We start from the raw sequence: 21,502 nt of genomic DNA, 5'->3' as shown, positions 1-21,502 counted from the left end.
GTGTATAAGAATGCTTGTGGTATTTGATTTGTTTTATTTGTTATTATTTTTGGAATTAAGTATTGATAATTTTAAGATATAGAATGATATTATAAGTGATAACACGAAATGGCCAATAATGTATGGCATATATGTTTACTGTTTCGATTATGGTAAAATTATTGTTCAAATTGTAGTAGTAACCGTTATTTAATTCAAAACATTGGTCACTTCTGATAAAATTATTGATTTCCATTAAACCATAAATATTTTTAATATAATTCATGACGACTCAAAATGATTTTGTACTAGTTCTAGGCCAAGCAAATTTGTTCCACCTAACTTTCACATTCCTTGATTACAATTTTGTAAGGCAAATCACTGTACACATAGTTGTATGGATCGCGGGTCCAAAACAACGTCGTTGAATTTTGTAAGTTAGAATAATGTTCATCTTCTATCTATTATAAAAAAGCCGTAGCAATGGCAGTTAATGCAATTTGGCAAAAGTTCCCGCCCAAGCAGAAACGATGCCGTACTGATTAAGGTAATGGTTTGTTATTTTATTAGCTTAGGATTCGGCGTCGATTGGGTGGTAATATATCAGCACCCGATATATTATTAATTGAAGACATGGATTAATGAAGCAACACATTTTGCAGGTTTAATGAATCGAACGATTCGGTTCTCAATGACAACATTTAAGGCTATGGTAATTAAGACTATTGCAGAGACCATTTAGGTCTGAAACTCTTGGCCTATCTACAACTGAAGCCTATATAATACAGGTTTAATCACTCAATACAAACAATCGCAAAAGTACTATTTTATCAGAACAAAAGAGTGTTCTTCCAATATGGGGATGTACGTTCTTGCTGGTGATTGATCAACCTTCAGGAATAAGAGCCCTATCAAGGTAAGGGTTGTACGTACGTACTTAGTGATGGAGAGGAAAGGGGGATTGTACTCCACGATGAACAGGTACGTCTCCTTCCTTATTATTCACCTGCGAAATAATATTTTTGCAGTTAGTATTGTGCACAGTAAAAATTAAAAAAAAAATGTTTTCTACTAATAGGGCACTGTTATACATGCACATATACCAAAAAAATTAGTATACAATTTCAGAAAGATAACCATTATGTTTTGGTGTAGCACGGCCATATAGTAGACAATGTCTCTAAAGTGGAGCCATTCTACCAATCAGATTTCACAGATCCAATTATGGTGTTGTTGAAGTTCTGTCGGGTGAAGAATGGTATTAGAGGTCAGTTTAAATAATATTGATAGAAGTGGAGCCATTCTACCAATCAGACAATGCCATATAGTACAGTTTATTTGATAGAATACATAGATCCTCACTTTTATTCAATTATTACTTGCTGATGGTGAGGTGAAACTATGTTCCTCATATGATGAAACCCAGGTACTGTTTAACTTGGATACTTCTGAATTTAGAAGTTTTAAGGAAAAACATCTTTTTCTTTAGTTACACATACCTATTTACTGTCATTTAAAAAAACTCATTAATATTCTGACCTAATAGTCTCAGTGATATAGAGCATCAGACTCCAATGAGTATTAATCTCATGTTAGTCTATATCCAAAGCTTTAAAGAGATTGTAGTTAATTGTTTATGTACTAAAAGAACCTGAAGAGATGTAAAACAGTGTACCTAAAAGCAGGTCTCTATGGTTATACTTAAACGAGGATAAGGATTAAAAAAGAGATGTAAAACAGTGCACCTGTATTTTTTAAAAAGTTTTTTTTTGCAGGGATGAAAATTATTAGATGAAGTCCTTTCAAAGCACTGATTATGGGATAAAAGGAAGACTCAAGTATGCTGGTTGATGAGGAAGAAAACTTAGTATTAGAGGCTTTCTAAATAGTTATATGCCAGTCCCCACTGTATTAGCTTTAGAATAATGTATAGGATCCATAAGTCTAAGGTGAAATGCTCTAGATGCTCACTGATAAGTACACTAAATCTTTTTTTTTTTTTTTTGAAATAAAGTACACTAAATCTATTTGCACTTATCTTCTAAAATAACAAGATTTAAACAGACAATCACTTACAGTTGCTGATGTTCTTTCTGAGTTATCTGGTTGTAACAATCCAACAGCCCTTGAGTCTTATCTTTTTTATAACTGTTGTCTTGAGCTCAGCTAACTGTAAGATAAAAAAAGTATAATATATAAGTAATTAGAACTACAAAACTCTTAATGGCTAAACTCTGCAAACAGAAGAAAAATACATAGGAGTCCTATATTACTGTGTTCAGAATTAAAATACTGCTTAGAGGGGTAGTGCAAATCTCTCTAATCCACTTTAAATGAAATAACTAGGTTTGGCAGGAAATCTTATAACTGTAGTTTAAATTAAATCCTATCTTTGTGGACATAACAGTTATTAATAAAAAAATAGAACTAAGTGGTCACTATATATTATCACTTAGAGGGAATAAGTCTAGGTATTTGCACTTTAGATTAAAAAAAAAAGGAAAAAGTGTCAAATAGGCCATTGAATTTATCGCTTTTGTGTAATTGGGCTATTGAACTTAAAAAGTGTGCAATTCAACCATCAAACAAGCAAAATTTGTGCAATTGGACCATTTTTACAAAAATTTTCTAGTAAAATCCAATTATATTACTAACATATATGTATTAAAAGTGGCATTTTCTTCTACCATACTAGTTGGAAGTCAATATTGAAATGTTTTTAACTCAAATTGAATTAAAAAATTTTGTAAAAATGGTCCAATTGCACAAATTTTGCTTGTTTGATGGTTGAATTGCACACTTTTTAAGTTTAATGGCCCAATTGCACAAAAGCGATAAGTTCAGTGACCTATTTGACACTTTTTCCAAAAAAAAACGATAGATATAGAATCTAAGAAACAGTAGAGAAAGAAAATAAGTACCTCTATGTTATATCATGTACAAATCAACCTAAGCATTAACAGTATTTCTTTAAAATAGCCTAGATGTAACCAATTTTGGTGTATTTCCTAAAACATAATGCAATTAAGGAAGACCTAACCACTCCTTACTATGAAGATGCTACGACGATAAATTTGGGACTTTAGGGCAACTGAAATCCAAAACAATTGAATATTTACCTCCTAAATTAGGTAGAAACTCCATTTTTGTCCGTAAATCCAAGATTGGGACTACATCTGCCAATCGTCTGTGTTAGGAATTCTCAGCAACATAAGGAACGAATAAGAAAATAAACAAATCAAACACATGCATGTCAAAATAATTTTACAAAAACCCTAGATCTACGAAGGACAAATTACGAAGAAATCTGGGTAAAAGCATACCTGTTAATTGTGCTTGATCTTCCAAGAGAACCCGATATTTGATCTTCCAAGATATGCTATACATCAACCCGTTATTGTCCATGGCCGGGGTGTAGATTACAGTGATTTTGAGGGATATAGTTGCCGTGTTTGAGAAATGGAGGTACCGAGCTAGAGAGATAGAGGTATAGGAGTAGAGAGATGGAGGTAGGGAGTTCTGGAAGATGCAATACCCAGACTAGCTTTCCATTTTTCTTTTTTCTTTTATATATAAAGTATTTGATGTATACGGTACATAATACTGTTTAATGTTATTAGTGTGTGTATGTATATATGATGAAATATATAATGTATCTTATTTAATATTTAGTACATTTTGTGAATAGAGTATGTAAAATAATGGTAAATACGGAGTAATATTTAGTACATTTTGTGAATATAACTTACTAAATTCACAATATGTCTTACATCTTTGAGATTAATCATTTGTTTTGTTGTAGAAAATCAAACGGATAATCAAGCAGAAATTAGATAAGCAATTGATACTAACGTTATTTCATATTGTACACGTGTAATTATACATAACAGCATTTAGAGTTAGTAATCCTAAGAGTCTCAAAATTTATAATTTGTAATGAGTTAGATATCACTTCTAATTCGACCACTAATGTAGTTTACAAAGAGGTATTTAATAAGTTGTAAATAAAATATTTTACTGAGTCTATTTTAATGTGGTACTAAAATTACTTATTAACAAATATAACTACATTCATACAATAATATTTACTTCTGTTTATAAAGAAATTATAAAATTTAAGTTCGTGCAACGCACGGGTAAATTGCTAAATTGTGAATAATATTAATACACATAAACAACCAGTAAATTTTTAAATGCCTTTAAGTATGTTTTTTTTTTTTTTGGTGAGCGAAAGGGGTCAAGGACCCCAAGCAGCGAAACAGCACCTTAGCGCCGTCTACTAGTCGCAATCTGACGCTTATCACGATCAAGCAACACTTGCAGGACCTCCGGAGGATCATCCCACAGCGTAGTACCCCAGTCTGAGGTTTGCCCAATGTTGGCTAAACAATCTGCACATTGATTACCTTCTCGGAGCACGTGGTTGATGTTGACCTGTTGAAAGGAGTCCATAAGGGACTTACAGTCCGAGATCAATGTCTTAGCTTCCATAGAATTACTCCAATCATTTCCAAGGGCAATGACAAGAGCTTCAGAGTCGGACTCAATAGAGAGGTTCTCAAACCCTCTATTCTTTGCAACTAAAAGGCCTTCTCGCATTCCCCAGAGCTCAGCGATGAAGCTGTTCGTATTCCCAATTTTTGACGAGAAGCCAACAATCCAATTACCGTGGTGATCTCGGATTAACCCCCCTGCACTGGCCAAGCCCGATGTCATCTTTCTAGCGCCGTCTGTGTTTAATTTGACGGCCTCAGGACCCGGAGGAGTCCAAGAAACCCAAATCTGACTCGCCCGGAAGGGACCATTATGCTTCGTGAGGAGATGTATAGCCTCAGTTGCCTCCCTCTTGGCGTGATTCATCACCTCGCTCGGCTGCATGACGATGCCATTGAAGACGGCATTATTTCTTGCTTTCCAGATGTTCCAAAGGATGTACGGGAGGCATGACTTCCAGCTCATTCCAAGCCCACATTGTTGAGTATTGGTACAACCTTGTTCAATCCACTGGGTGATAGGCATATGGAAGCTCGTAGTAACTCCTGGTGGCGGGGTTGCAATGTCCCAGCAGCTTGAAGCGAAGTCGCAGTGTCTGAAAAGGTGATCCAAGTCCTCGTCTCCAGATCTGCAACGCGGGCAATCTGCTACTTCCGCAAGGCCGCGTCTTCTTCGTTCGTAGTTGACTAGGAGACCGTTGGAGGCGATTTTCCAGATGAACAGCTTCACTTTCTCCACGCAATTCAGTCTCCAAATCCAAGCATGTGACGCCTCCGATTCTTCTTGACCTGAAATGAAAGAGAAAGCCGAAGCCACCGAGAACTTACCTGATTCCGAATGCGGCCAAACAAGGGCATCCTGCTGAGTACCTACGAGCGGTAAAGGAACCGCCCTGATGTCCATGATGACGTTGGTGGGAAGTATCTGCTCAAGGGCTTGAAAATCCCAACCATTCTGCTCTGTAATGAAGTGGCTAACTTTACATGAGCCCGCATTAGCCACAATATTATTTGGAATTGCAGTTGCTAGAGGGCCACGACCTGACCACCAGTCATGCCAGAAGTCTATGGATTCTCCACTCCCGATCTCCCATTTAAGACCCTCAGCCAGCACCTTCCTACCTTTTAGAATGCTTCGCCAGCCCCAAGAATCGGTTGTCCCGGCGGGTAGGTGGAGGAAGTTGTCTTGTTTGACGTACTTATCCCTGAGTATTTTCACCCACAATTTGTCCTGCTTGCTGTACACCTGCCAAGCCATCTTTGTCATGAAAGCATGGTTAAAGCCGCGGGCTTTCCGAAGACCTAGACCACCCTTCTCCTTGGGTTTACAGATATCCGACCAGTTGACAGAATGGATTTTCCTTGTGTTATCGTCGTGCCCCCATAGGAAATTCCTGCAAATTTTGTCAATCTCATTACAGGTACTTACCGGTAGGGCCATGACTTGCATTGAGTAAGTAAGAACTGTTGCTAGCGACGCCTGAACCAACGTTCTTCTCCCCGCCATACTAAGTGAATTTGCTTTCCAAGAGGAGAGCTTTCTTTGCATTTTGTCGATAACATTCCTGAAAGTGTTCTTGGAGACTCTTTTGTGGAGCATCGGGATCCCTAGATAAGATCCTAGGTCGGGGGAATTTGGAATTCCCATAATCTCGCTCATCCGCATTCTAGAACCTGCATTTAAATTAGGTGAGCAAAAGATGAGAGATTTAGAAAGGTTAACCTTGAGACCCGAGGCGGTGCTGAACTCGTTCAGGCAATCTAGCATGACTGCTGCTTGTTTCTCTGTTGCTTCTCCGAAAAGCATAAGGTCATCTGCAAAGAAAAGGTGGGAAATACCTATCCCTCCTCTCGAGATATGGATAGGTTTCCAGTTACCGGAGTTGACTCTGTTCTGAATAGAGAACGCTAGTCGCTCCATCACCAGGTTGAAGAGATATGGAGCCAGCGGGTCACCCTGGCGAAGACCACGACCGGTACGAAAGGCTGGAAGGCGACCTCCGTTCCAAAGAATGGAGATATCGCTTTCACTCAGGGAGTAGAGAATAAGGTCGATTAAGGTTCGCGGGAAACCAAAACCCCTTAAAGTCTCTTCAAGAAAAGACCAGGAAACGCTGTCATAGGCCTTATGGAGGTCCACTTTGATAATCATAGAGCCCTTTTTTCCTTTCTTCTTATTCATGCAGTGGATGATCTCTTGGGTCAGAATTACATTATCCATGGTGGAACGGCCTGGCAAGAAGCTGTTTTGGTGAGGGCCGATGACCTGGCACATGATTGGTCTTAATCTATTAACCAGGACTTTCGAGATAACTTTGAAGGCCACATTCAGAAGTGTAATAGGTCTGAAATCCGCCGCTGATTCCGGAGCATCTTTTTTCGGGATAAGAGTTATAAAAGCTTGCAGAAGTGACTTGTGAACTGTCCCATGTTCCAAGGCCTGGTTGACCATTCTCGTGAGAGCTGGCCCAACTTCCTCCCAGAAATGCTGATAGAACATGGCTGGAATACCATCAGGACCAGGGCTACCATATTTCTTGATTCCAAAGGTGGCTTTTTTAACCTCTCCCAAGGAAGCTTGACGCATTAAGTTGGAGGCCTGTCTGTTGGAGATAGTCTGACCTTCTAACGTCCCATTCCATTCATCCACCCTTTTAGTGTCCACCCTACAAAAAAGGTTAGTAAAGTAGAGAGTAATGTGATCAGACAGCAGAGAGGGGTTATCTGTCCAAGAACCATTAACTTTGAGGAATCTAATGCGGTTTTTATTTCTCCGAATGACAGCCGCATTGTGATAGAAGCGTGTGTTTCTATCTCCATCCCGCACCCACTCCATTCTTGACTTTTGGAACCACAAAGCTTCTTCCTGGTCAAGGACCTTGTTTAAATCTGAGATAAGGTTCCTTTCCCGTCTTTGGAGGTCGGTCGAGATACCGAAGTTGTTGGCATTTTGGATTTCTTGAATCTTGGTTTCGAGATTACGTTTTCGGTTAAAGATATTGCCGAAAACGTTGCGGTTCCACTGCATGCTTTTCTTCGTAACGGTCTTGATGATAGATTCCATGGGTTGGACTGCTCCCGTCGTAGCTTCTTTCCATATGGTGTCATAGTCATCTCGCATCAACCAAGCCACCTGGAAGCGAACCGGGCGGAGGTTTCTGGCCGGTGGGATACCAGCTTCTTCTATAAACATGACTGGGCTATGATCTGAACAAAGTCTGGGAAGTACCGCAATTTTTGCCTCCGGAAACGCCAGTTGCGCTTGGATATTCCACAGAACCCTGTCTAGCTTACGCATTTGAGTAACTCTGTTTGCAACTGTGCGGAACCATGTAAACTTGGCCCCTGACAACCCCGGATCAATCAGGCCACAGGCGTTGAACGTATCCACAAACCTCTGGAGACTATTATTATTAAGGGTGTCACTACCCCATTGATCAAGGCTAGAGGCAATGTCGTTGAAATCCCCCAGAACCATCCAAGGACCCTGAATGGTGGACGAGAGGGTTTTACAGTAATCCCAAAACCTGTTCTTGGCAAAAAGGTTAGGACGGACATAGGCAAAAGTTATAAAAATATCATCTGTATGGCGTTTCCATCTAGTATGGATAGCCTGGGAATTATGATGGATAACCTCGAGGTCAATGTGACCTTGCTTCCAAAAAAGAATGAGACCACCCGCAAAGCCGAGAGGTTCCACCATAAAATGTTTAGAATATCCTAAATTGGATAACATATTAATCATGTTATTCGCCCTGTTTGAGCGAATTTCTAAAAGACAAATAGCATCGGCTTTGGAAGTGGACAGGAGCTCTTTCACATGCTTCCTAACACGACCGTTGACGATGCCACGACAGTTCCATGAAATGATCTTCATGGAGCACTCGTCGGCGAAGGGGAGGTTTGGTCACCGCCATCCCCGTGCGTAGAGCAAGAAGGCTGACCCTGGCCAAAATGGTTCGGGTCCATATCTTTCTGAACAGTAGGCGCATGCCCACCGAAATGGAAAACATTGCCACGATCAAATTGGTCACGCCAATTAGCAGCGTTAGAGTCCTCACCCGATCCCGAGCGATTACCTCTGTTAGAGTACTACTTACATCTGCCTCTCGAGTTCACCTGACCACCTCCCCGACTGCTCTTCTGCACATGCGGAGGTTGACGCGGTTTGGCGTTGGAAGCGGAACGCCCGGCTGTAGGCTGTGGTTGACGATTCTGAGGTTGAGGGTGATGGTTCTGAGGTTGAGAGTGGCGGTTCTGAGGTTGAGGGGCTTTGGCTTGGTACACTGATTTGTTTTTGGAACTCTCACCCACTTCAAAGGCTGACCCCTTCCTTCTAGTCGAAGCAGTCTCTTCTCCAACAGTGTAATCCTCAGCCAACGCACCGAATCTGTTGCCATGGAAGGTCACGGGCGTCCCCTTCTGTTTCGCTGGCATCTGCGGTTTTTTTTGCGGCTTAGTCGGTTTATTTTTCTTCGTGACCAACATCGAGGTCCCATACTTGCGTTTCTCCGGCACCGGGCTCTTGGTTGGCGGTGGAGATTCCGACTGTTTTGAACCCTGGGGATCTTGTTCGGGAGTCACGCTAGTCTCCATGTTTGTTGATACGGGAGTTTTGGGCGCAGTTAGCGGACAAGCCTCTTCACGGTGGCCAACTACTCCACATCCAAAGCAGACCACATGGAGGCCTTCGTACTCAACCATTTGGACGGAATCACGCACCCAGATTTCCGTCACCAAAGGTTTGTTGAGGTCGACCTCTACTGCTGCTCTAGCAAAACGTCCCTTTTCTTTCACAAGGGTTGTTCGATCCAGCTTCAACGGTTTTCCAACATTTTCCAAAATCAATTTTATTAAATCGTCTCTAAAATATTCAGCCGGAAGTTCCGGAAGTCGAACCCACACCGCCATTTTCTTGAGCCGCGCCGTTCTAGGTCTGTACTCCGGCTCCCATCTTTGAATAACTAGATAGTTATCAAAGATTTTCCAAGGGCCGTCAAGCAACACATGTAGATAATATTTTCTATTATCAAAACGGATGATGAAGCACCCAAACCCAATATCCATAAGGTTATGTTTACCTTGCAGGCGCCACATATTCGGGATTCGCTGGTTCAAAATATTGGCGTTTAAGCTCTTCCCAAGGTACCGAATGATCAGCGCAAGTTTCCATTCTTTATAGATTTCTTTTCTGATTTCCTTAGAGATGCGTACTCTGGGTCTGTCATCGGATTCATCCAGAATTTCCACATCGTCGTCGGATTCCACTTCAGGATCTTCAAACGCCCATTCGTTTCCATCTGCTAGCATGAGGTCTTCCTCCAAGGGTGGTGGTTGATCGCTCACAGTGTCTGCAAAAGAGCGTTTCATCGCTCTGAACTTTTTGTTGGAACGTGTCGTAGAGTCTCCCTCCGCCATGGGCTCGTCCGATGGCTGCTCCATGCGAGCCGGAGGCACCGTCGCCGATGCCATGCTCGGCAGACCGCCACCAACGGCTAGTCGCCGGCGGAAAAGGAAGCTAAAATAGCGAAACTAAAAGAGGCCAGAAAACGCCTAAAACTGGAGAGAATATTTTCCCAGCAACTTGTTGATTGAAAGTAATGCCTTTAAGTATGTTAATATCAAAATAACTTTACTTGAGACGTGAATAATTATAGTTCGTGCATCGCATGGGTATAAATCGGGCAATTTTGGCTCCCACTCTAGACGTTGTCAATGCAATCAATGAATATATGAGTGATTTGCATGTTGCGTGCTGAGAGCAAGACATATCTAAGTTGCGATGCTGTGTGTAAATATGATTCAAACAGTGGTATCCTAGCTGATATGCACACTCCGGAATTCCTAAATGAGTTGAAAGCTTCTGGCATCCCTAATAACTTTAAAGGTGGGATCTCCGGTCATGTTATTGAGAAACATAGATCACTCAATGGGTCTCTGTAATGGTACAAGACTAATCATTACCAGATTATCTGATCATGTTGTGGAAGCAAAGATTGTCATAAGGAATAATGCTGGCCAAATTGTCCTGATTCCAAGGATGTCAATGACCCCTACTGATACAAGATTGACATTTAAATTTCAAAGAAGACAATTTCCTTTAATGCTATCATACGCAATGACTATCAATTAGCAACCCTAAAGTTGGGTTTAAATGTCTATCAATTACGTGGCTGCTTCAAGGATTAGCAACTCTAAAGTTCTACGAATTTTGATAGCAACCGAAGGTAGTGAGAGTAGTAATTATACTACAAATGTTGTGTACCATAAAGGTAGTTTCCTTTTTTGAAATATTCGATTGGTTTATTCCAAACCGTTAATCTCATCCGTGCAACGCACGGGTATAATACTAGTTATGTGTTAAAATAATAAAATTTTTACGGTAAAATAATGTACATTATGAGTTAAAATAATGCACATTATGCTTTAGAATAATATACATTATAAATTATAAAAATTTATGTTGTAATAGATTGCGTGAATTTTTTTTTTATACATAAATAACATTATTTTTGAACTGTACTTCACACAGTACAACTATGGTCTACGCAATAACTAACGATTTTGTAAACATTGCAATAGGTCAGTAACATGTTACCATAAATTGAAGGTTTCTTTGTAATCCGTGCAATGCTGTGCCCGATGTTAATAGGTAATAATTATTATTTTTTAGAAAAAAAATTTAAATTATTGGTGAATTTGGCCTTGTGGTCTAATGGCACCCGGTTACACCCCACATGGGAGGGGGTGAGTTCGAGCCTTAATGGAAGTGCTATTGGCTCTTTGGTACTACATTGTAACATAATCAATAGTACTCAAAAAAAAGTTATTGGTGAATTGTTATTTTGGTCTCTAATTATTTCACATGCTTGGTTTTAGCAGTAGTTATACCGTGGACCATGGGTCATGACTGATACTGCAGTTGTGTTGAACAGATACTGTAGTTGTGTGGTCATGACTGATACTGCAGTTGTGTTGAACAGATACTGTAGTTGTGTGGAACAGAGGCCGTTTCATCTGTTTGGAACTGCAGTTGTGTTGAACTGATACTGCAGTTGTGTTGAACGGATACTGCAGTTGTGTTGAACGGATGAACGACCTCTGTTCCGCGCAACTGCAGTATCTTTTCAACACAACTGCCGTATCAACTATGACCATGGTCCATAGTGCATTGTGGACTTATATCTAAAAACGGCTACTACAAAATCGTAAATTGTGCCGATTGAATTTCCGTAGGCGGAAGTCCGGTGCAGGCGCAACAATGCGGCTGAGAGAAAGAGTACATATTTGAGGTTTCGGTTGATTTGCCAAATCCTCTCTCTTCAATCTTCTCGCACTTAAGCAAGAGAAGTATCACCCAATTATTCTATTTTTTCCACGAACTTGATATCAAGAGGGTCCTTGACGAAGGTCCTTGGTCTTACGATCAAAATCTCCTCCTCTTTAAGCAAATTGGCCCTAACACACCTCCCCAGGATGTGTGTTTTATATTTTTGTTGGGTGTACTTTATCATTTCACATTCGATATAATTAACGATATCGTTTGGTGGATTTTATATTTTTGTTGGGTGTAATTTATATTGTTATTAGGTGCACTCTAAAGGAAAATAATAACTAAAACTCTAAAGTGAACTCCTAAACCAAATTATAAAAAAAAATCATAAACAAAAAAAAATAATAATTATAAATTGTAAAGGTAGACAATTTCCTTGCACTTATACGTATCACGAGATGCACTCTATAGTGTTATTACTTTCACTAAGTTCAAATTATTTACAAAATTATTGCCCCATTTTTCCCTCCATCTCCCTGCTTAAAGGTTTTTTTCCCTCTTGGGCATAAGTTTTTTTTTAAATCTAAATTGTTATTGTGTCTTTATAAGTTTTTTTGCATGTTAATGGCTAACATTAAAAATCTAATTTTATCAAACTTCTCTCTATAAATAGCTAATACAATCTACTATCCACTAAATTGTCTTTATAAGTCTTTTTGCATGTTAATGGTTAAACATTAAAAATATAATTTTATCAAACTTTTCTCTATAAATAGTTAATATAATCTAATACGTAGTATCCATTAACTAATTCGTTAACCGTTAAATTTCAAATAGGGCTTGATGAATACCGCCGACTAGGGTACCAGTCTGAAGGGTCCTCGGTACCTGGAGCCCGTCGATTGACCACCTTTACCAGCAGATGGGCTGGGTACGAATACCAGAGGAGTCCACCTGATGTAGGCAGTCTTGTCGTTGTGCCCGATTGGGTGCGGTACTTAGAGGCAGCGAACAGAGGATTCGCGGGGAATCTTTACAGATTTGGTAGGATCCTTTCCTATTCCATATTAGGCAATATTTATATCGGTTTGGGCAGTTTAAGTAACCTTCCTAATATTGGATTTGTTACGTTTTTCTTGCTTTCCTTGTAATGGCTCATTATTCTTATATAAATACCCTTTGGGATCTCATTGTAAATGGTTCTGATTTTAATGCAAGTGTAGTTACTAGGTCCAATAACTTCTTCATATTTTTATCTGACTACCGTGTGGCGATAAAACCAAAAGGGCCTCTACGTAAGTGTATTTAAACATTATTTGAAACACACTAATTTTTTATTCTTAATTAATGTGATACAGTTGAACCACCCCAATTGTAATTTCAAGAATCCTATAGTATCTGCTCAACAAATTATGCCAACACTTGAATGGGATGAGACTCAAATCTGAGACCTTCCTACACTGATGCCATCAAACCACAAGTTATTCGGCAGTTTCGTGTTTTATTATTCCACAGAACGTTTTGCAGGAGATACTTTAGAATAGCAATTGTCTTTCCATATCACAAATGACTAAAATTTACTTTAAATTACTTGCCAAATGGAAGAACAAGATAAAATAAGATGATTTTGAGTCGAAGTAATCTGCATTCTAACCGTTGATTGCCAAACAAGCCCGTAATCTGCATTCTAAAAGAACAGAAACCTATAAATAGCTTCTTCTACTTGTATTAGGGGCAATATTATCCCCGTTAGGTTCAGAATTCTGCTAATCCTTCTGCAAGTATGCTGATAACTTTATCTTCACAGACACATATTTCAGTATCTTTCTCATCTTTGTCAACAGAACCCATTAACACAGCATGAGTACCAGCATCAGGAACCCAACCCTTTTCCAACATCAAGTCCAGCAATTGGCCCGCCTTGCTTCGATATCCCCCTCTCCAAAGGCTTCTAATCAACACGTTATACGCTGACGAATCACACATACCGAATTTGGAAACGAGTTTATCCACTACAGGCAAAATCATGTGCAATTGAGAGTTTTTCGTCAAGTACGAGAGCAGATTAGCAAGTGTTCCGGAATTCGGTGATAAACCCTCATTGAACATCGAGTTCAGTAATCGAAGGCAATCTTCTGAACGACCTAGCGAGCCCATGCTCTCTATTAGCGTGCAATACGTTTCCTTGTCCAGAGTGCAACCTTCTACGGTCATTCTAGCAAGCATTACAAGGAGATGATCTACCTTGCTTTGTTTAGAGAGGCCTCGAATAATGCTGTTGTAAGTGGCAGTCGAAGGGGGCGTTCCAGAGTAATAAGCCAACGATAGTAATTTAATTGCCCGAGCAGTGTTTCCACAATCGCAAGTGCCCTTCATAAGCATATCAAACGATATAGACTTGAGAGCACGCCTCTTACTAGACATTAGGGAAAACACTTCCACAGCTTCTTGGCCCCTCTTCCATCGGCATAGAGACTCAACAAGTTGACTGTATGACTCGTGATCTAGAACCCATGATTCGGCCCAGACTTTTCGGAACAATGTCAAGGCATCCTCATATGCATCGGATAAGCATTTGCCGATGATAAGAGCCGAATAAGTAGCAGCATCCGGGGTAGCCGAAGAAACAATCATCTTACCAAGATATTTCAGCGCATCATTCATCCTCTCATTTTCACATAAGTATCTAATAAGGATATTCCAAGACCATACATCTGTTGCATCCTTCTCAAACATTTCACCGAACAGATCTTTTGCAACAAGAAAATCACCGCCATCGACATATGCTTCAAGAAGAACATTATAAGGAGAAGCACTCACAACATTAAAATCTTCCAAAAACTTCTTAGCTTCTCCCAACTTGTTCATTTCACATAACCCGTCAATTATACTTGCAAGAACACACTCATTAGGCACGAGATGACTACAAATCATCTCTTCCACAAGTTGCACCGCATCATCCATGAGAAAATTCTCGCACAAACACCGTATCATAGACTCATAGATCGATGAATTTGGAGATATCTTCGAAGATCTCATCATTGCAAACAGCCTCCTCGCTACCTCTAATTCATTCATTTCACAAAATACAGGCAATATAGAGGTATAAAAACTCAAATCAGGTTCACATCCAGATTTAAACATTTGATCTAAAACGACAAGTGATTCACCAACTCTATCCCGGGCAACAAGTCCACTTAAGATTATCTCAAAAGTTCTACTATTAGGTTTACACCCTTTGCTATCCATCCTTCTGTACTGATCCAACATCAAATCAACCCGATCAGCCTCCAACAAAGCATCCAACAAATAATTTAGTGTATCAGTGTTTGGTACAATTCCAGCTTTCACCATCTCTTTATATACATATACTACATCCTTAAAATCTTTCTTTGCCTTGACAAGTGCATCCAGTAACTGATTATATACACTAATAGATGGCTTAGAACCACAGAAATGTAAACAAGAAACTATACATAAAGCCTCACTAAGCCTATGGTTCCTAACAAAAGCATCTATCAAAGCCACAAGAGCTTCTTCGAAACCTGGGCATTTTTCCCTCATCAACTCATTACAAAACCCCTCAACTTCCTCTATCTTTCCTGCCACACCCAATTTCAAGATTATCCTATAATATGTATCAGCAGTGTGGCGAAACCCCTTTTGAAGGGATGCCCATTTGAACAGCTTCAACGAAGATTCCAAATCAGCGGTGGAATCAATAACATTGATTAAGGTATCCGGGAGAAGTTTATTCCTCAAAACTTGAATCTTTGTTACAAACTCAGAAACATTGGGCAAATTTCTATCGATTTCTCGGGGAATTTGGACACTATTTGCACATGAAAGGGAAGAAAGACAGAGACTTTGATAAACCCATACCGGAATTTTCTTAGAAAGGTTTGAAGCTGAGAGTTTTACAGCCATTAGGGCTGATTCTGAAGAGTTGCAATCTCTCCAAACACTATAGTTGACTGTTTATGCATACATGCGTCTGTATAAACACACACTCCGTATCTATACTTCTTTAACAGTAGCTTTACTCAATTAAGAAAAAATTAAAACTTGAAAGATCGAACTTTTACCTGAAAATTAAGTTGATAAATTTCAGGATGAGAACCAATTCTGTGCTTTATCGCTCTTCTAGTTTTTCCAAACGTTAGTTCTGCACCGAAGGGGTCCAATAGTTGAAATCAAATGGCCAAACCTTCTACCTATAATTGAAAGTAAGTCTTAATTCTAGGACAAATTTTGGTGTGAGACCATTTCATGAGTTTTGTCAAGTCAAAAAAAATTAAATTCGAGGATCGTATTTGTGTGATACTGTTTCATAAATCCTTATATGTGAAACGTGTTGAATCAGGTCGGATCAAAAATGAAAATGTCATAATTATACTAAAAAATATAATATTAATAAAGTGTTTGTTACTTATAATGGAAAAATGTCATACTTTTAAAATTGTTTGATTTAAAAGTACTACATTTAATCTAAAGTATTACATTTCCCTTATAAGTAATATTGGCATGTATTTGTTACTTATAAGGTAAAATATAATACTTTTGAGAAAAAAATGTATTACTTTTAAATCAAAATATAAAAATATTATATTTTTCTTTAAAAAGTATTTTATTTTTGGAAAAATTATATTTTTGTCCCTAAGTTATAGGGTAATTGTAGAATTCGTTCCAAAGTGTTGGTCGTGTTCACTTTTTGCCCAATGATCACCAACACTTCGGTACGAATTATACAATTATCGTATAATTTAGGAACGAAAAGTGCAATTTTCCCTTTATTTTTTCATATAAACAATAAACATTTTATTCCTTATTAGTATTATATTTTTTTTAGTATAAGTATTACATTTGATCTTGACTAGACCCGTCACAGACAAGGATCCGTGAGACGGTCTCATACACGTTTTTATCTAAATTCTATGATATGTTGACTTAGTAATATTATTTCTTACAAACTATTTATACTGTTTTACTATAAAGTATTACATTTATGCTATAAAGTATTATATATATATATATATATATATATATATATATATATATGCAATTTTATTATGTTATTACTTTATTCACTCCATAATATGTATTACATTCATGCAATAAAGTACTACATTTATAACTAGTTTGGTTGGCATGCGTAGTTGTGTAAATTGCCTATTGCAGTTTTTCTGTAAAGTACTACATTTATGATATATAAAGTATTATATATATAAAGTTTAAAATATTGATTATATATGCAGTTCTATTATGACTCATTTTTATTAGAGGGTTTTTCATTGAGTAGACCAATGCTATGGGGCTGCCTCTTCTAGTGTTTTTTTTTAATACTTAAGTGATCATAGTTTTGTCGGACTAATCCTAAATCCACAAGACCCCACTCTTAAAGTCACTACATAAGTAAATTGTGAGTCGCGCAATCGGCTCACTGGTCATACCCTAGTCTTTATACGCACACAAAGGTTCCAATTCAAACATTCTATCATCTTGAGTTTTTTTTTTTCATGTTTTTAGTGGGATTCAAAACCCCACATTGCCGCCTTTCGTCATGAGATCAAGTTAGGCGACCAATGACTACACTAAGCCCCAAGGGTTCCTCTTCTAGTTTTTTATTCAAAGAAAAAAGTATCAAATTGATCCCTTAAATCCAATGAATAGTACAATTAGGTCTCTTAATTGAAATAAAATCAATAAATTCCCACAATCTAGACAAAATAATACAATTAGACTCCAATATTACATATTCAACAGGTTATTGTTGATGTGATGCTAACTAAGTTAACATTTAGCGACTTGATACTTATATGAATTTAGGTGTACAATTATTTTATATTATTTTTTATTTTAAAGTTTTTAAAAATAAAGTTATACCATTTTTATTTTACTTTTTATTCTAATCAAAATAAAAGAAGCCACTAGTTGTCGGTGATGGCTAGTAGTTATTACCATTGATGGAAAACTACACTAGTTATTAACAAAGACGTCTAAATCTAAGGAAGGTCTCCATCATGTAGTTTTCTCGCTCTGAAATGAAGGCGGACATAAACGTCTTTGTTCCTCAACAACAAAGCCTAGAGATGTCAATAGGCGCAGCGGGGGTGGGGGGCATACCCTTGTCCCCGTCCCTGACTTTCTCCCCCATCCCTATCCTTGTCTTCATCTCGGCACAGGGAAGGGAAAAATTTCCCATCCTTATCTCCAAGGAGGTTATCCAAAGATGGAGAATCTCCTACCTAATTATAACTTATAAAAAAGATTAAAATTTTTAAAAATATTTATTTAAATAAATAACACACACACACACACACACACATATATATATATAACATACATATATATATACATACATATATATATATTCATCTTCAACTTTAAGTAATATTAAATATTTTACAATTAAACATGTTATCAAAAGATGCATTCTATAAGTATGGTAAAATATGGTTATACGGTAAAAATATACTGTATTTATACTCAAACGGGGTACAAGTGAGAATACCCTACACAAAACTGGTCTACATGACAGTGGGTCAGAGGTTCCCAGTCTCTTTAGCTATTCAGTTGAAAAAACAGCCAAAAGTCCTCTTCGTTGCAATAAATGCGCCTTTTATAGGTCGCCTTGGGGAGAGTTCCGGCCTAGCGGCATGCCTGACGCGTGTTAAGCATGCTCCGATCTGCATAACGGTCCAATCCCATAACGCCCAGGTGTAAAACCCCGGATAAGCCAGGGCTCGAACCCCAACAGGGTCCTAAAGCAGGTCGGGATGTTACTATATCCGGTCATCGTAGACCGGGACAAGGTCGATCTTTGGAGGATCAAAGGTATAGACCGAGAGATCGGACAGGTCAGACCGAGAATTTGTCCCTATCACATACATACATACATACATACATAGAGAGAGAGAGAGAGAGAGAGAGAGAGAGAGAGAGAATTCAATTCATATGAGAACCATTCCTCATGTGAGAACTTATGGACAAATTCATACCATCGATCAACAAGATCTAATGGATAGGAAATCAAGTAAAAATAGGACTGTGGTCAATTTCATAAATATTATAAACTTTTGAAATGTGTAATATTTATAAAAATGACCTAATCTTTTTTTTTCATTATTTTTAATTGTTAGATCTACTAGATTAATGGTTTAAATTTTTCCACAAGTTATCACTTGAGGCATAGTTCTCATGGGAGCCAGACCATATATATATATATATATATATATATATATATATATATATATATATATATATATATATATATATTAAAATTTCAAATATAATAAAATTTTTCCACAAGTTATCACCTAAGGCATAGTTCTATGTTTGTTGTTCTCCTATACCCTTTTCGCAGAGTTTATGTTTTACAAAGTAAAATAAGAAAACCTAAAAGCAAATAGCGAATCTCAATCCGACCAAATTCAAACAAATTGTAAAGCAAATTCGACCAAATACGAAGGGGGCAAGCACAAAGGGTGCAAGGGCAATAGATGGTATGGGAGAAGGCGACAACAAAAATCCTAGTAAAAGTCGAATGTTAGTGTATTTTTTTCTTGTATGTATTCTGAGATTTGTGTGTATGGAGTGAAAAAAGTAAATGAATGTGCTGCTCATTTAAATATTTGGCGTCGTTGTCCTTGATTGTCTACTGATTGTCGTACACTTCTTTGTTGTGAGGGGTTGGTGGTTCCCTTTCATTTGAAATTCTCTGTATATATATTAATATTCTAGGGACCACATGCAATTTGAACTAGTTTTGTGGGGGAGTTGTTTCACTTTATGCAATGCATTTCCCTTTCCTTTGAAATTTGAAGTATATAGTGTAAATGGTGTGGACAACATATCATAATTATTAATTGGGAATCACATATTAGTTTATTTTGTTATATTAGATTTTAAAATTTATTGGAAATCACATTAAGAGTGTTCATTTGATTTGTCTTTGTTTTATTTATGTTTTTAGAAATTATACAAATAACTTTACTCTGAAGTTAAGACAAGGTTATTGCCATAAAAGAAATGAAATAGGATATGTTGGAGGGGCTACTGAGTGTTATAATTTGGATATTGTTAGAGTGTATTGCCTGTTAGCCCGTTAACTTCTTAGTTGGTGTATTGTTGCAATATAATAAGAACAGTAAAAGTAAGAGTATAGAGACAAATTAAAGAGACAAAGAGTATGCAGCAGAATAGCTTCGCCATCATCCTTTTCATTCCACTATATAGAGTACGAACATTACATATTAATGCCACAACAATAGTGGCTGTTACAAATCAAGAGAGATGTTACAAATTAACCCTAAACCCTAAACCATAGTGGTAGGCTTGGGTTTACCCAAGTTAAGCCTCTTACAAAGAGAGTATGGAATACGGCTAACACTGGCTCCCAAATCACACAAAGCACTACCCACCACAAAACCTCCAATGATACAAGGAATGGTGAAACTACCTGGATCCTTCAACTAGGGAGGCAATTTCTGTTGAAAACTACACAAGTCAAAGCCCCCCACTAAGCAACTCTACATAATAATTAAGCAACTCTACGTATTGCATCCGATCATGTCTACCATGAGAGAACCAACATATTGAGGTTGATTGTCAATTTATTTGAGAAAAGGTTGCATCCGGAGACATCATTCCAACATTTGTTGGATTAAATGATCAACTTGTTAATATTCTCACTAAATATCTTCGAGGACCTAGGATTGAATACATTTGCAATAAGCTTGGAGCATTTGATTTATATGCTCCAGCTTGATGAGGGGTATTAGAAAATATTTTGGGTTGGAAATGTTTTTCTTGGGTAGCCTGATATTTACTCTAGAGCTATTGTGCATTGAGAAGAAGATTAGGTTTCTTAGACAATTTAATTGTACAGTACTTTTCCAATGCCTTTTGTTTGCCTATATATATTTGGTGTGTAATCTGAAGCTTTCTATGGAATAATAATATCATCACTATTCTTCTTTCTATTATTTTAATAGCAATCAATAGAGATTCGGACCACGATCAAGACCTGTTCACTCTCATTGGGAATTGTAATATACTCATTTCCTTAAACGGTGTCACGATGATTACTCACACTTGGAGAGAAGGGAACAGATGTGCTAATTTCTTAGCCAACCTGGAATAGATTGGGAGATGGGGCACAAAGATTTTGGATCAACCACCTGAGAATATGTTGGACTTGTTCCCGACAGACGAGTGGGGCGTTGCTGTCTACAGAGTGAAGTAGCCACTTCCGGGGTTCCTTCTAACACAAAAAAAAATTATTAAAAAAAATCATGCATATAATCTCAATCATTTATAAAAATGAAAAAAAAAAAAAAAAAAAAAAACTACTGTAATTGTACACATAAACATTGCACATAGACAAGTACCATATCAAACCTATCTTCCATATCTACAAATCTAATAAGAGCTAATAAAGTTAGACCCCTAAGGGGAACTAAAAAATATTGGTGTAATTGTTTGTTAAAATGAATTGTTCATATTATTTTGATTTTAGTTTTTTTTTGTACATTACTTTACAAATATTGTACTATTATTTTTTTATCGGACAAAATTGCCCTTACATCATTGTCAGACATGCGCGACCTAACAACAAAGTTGATCAGAAATACAACTACGCCTAAACTCTAAACGGTAGGATCATTGTCCAAAGAATTAACAATGTTGACATCCACTATCTCCAATTGAACAAGTTTACACATCATTCTCGAAATTTTATCCGTGCATGAAAACTTCT

At 37.7% G+C, this 21,502-nt stretch overlaps 1 protein-coding gene and 1 long non-coding RNA gene across 4 annotated transcripts; both read right to left on the bottom strand.

Annotated features, from left to right (window-relative positions):
• Window positions 1-567: 567 nt before the first annotated feature.
• Window positions 568-3,515, bottom strand: LOC116006358. Of its 3 annotated transcripts, none has more exons than XR_004095122.1 (4): window positions 3,303-3,515; window positions 3,099-3,180; window positions 2,056-2,149; window positions 568-985 (listed from the first exon to the last, which is right to left on the bottom strand). It is a non-coding gene; the product is annotated as an uncharacterized LOC116006358 (long non-coding RNA). The 3 variants fall into 3 exon arrangements; XR_004095121.1 differs by having other exon boundaries at window positions 3,099-3,166; XR_004095120.1 differs by having other exon boundaries at window positions 3,099-3,155.
• Window positions 3,516-13,229: 9,714 nt separating this feature from the next.
• LOC116006175 (pentatricopeptide repeat-containing protein At5g16640, mitochondrial-like) lies at window positions 13,230-15,902 on the bottom strand. The gene has a single exon (XM_031246463.1). It carries the CDS (start codon window positions 15,670-15,672, stop codon window positions 13,501-13,503), a length of 2,172 nt encoding a protein of 723 aa, XP_031102323.1. The 5' UTR covers window positions 15,673-15,902; the 3' UTR covers window positions 13,230-13,500.
• Between the last annotated feature and the right edge of the window lie 5,600 nt (window positions 15,903-21,502).

Source organism: Ipomoea triloba, chromosome 15 (genome assembly GCF_003576645.1).
Source record: "Ipomoea triloba cultivar NCNSP0323 chromosome 15, ASM357664v1".
In the NCBI taxonomy this organism is placed as follows: domain Eukaryota; kingdom Viridiplantae; phylum Streptophyta; class Magnoliopsida; order Solanales; family Convolvulaceae; genus Ipomoea; species Ipomoea triloba.
The sequence above is the reverse complement of the archived record's forward strand: the minus strand, read 5'-3'. Positions and strand labels throughout refer to the sequence as shown.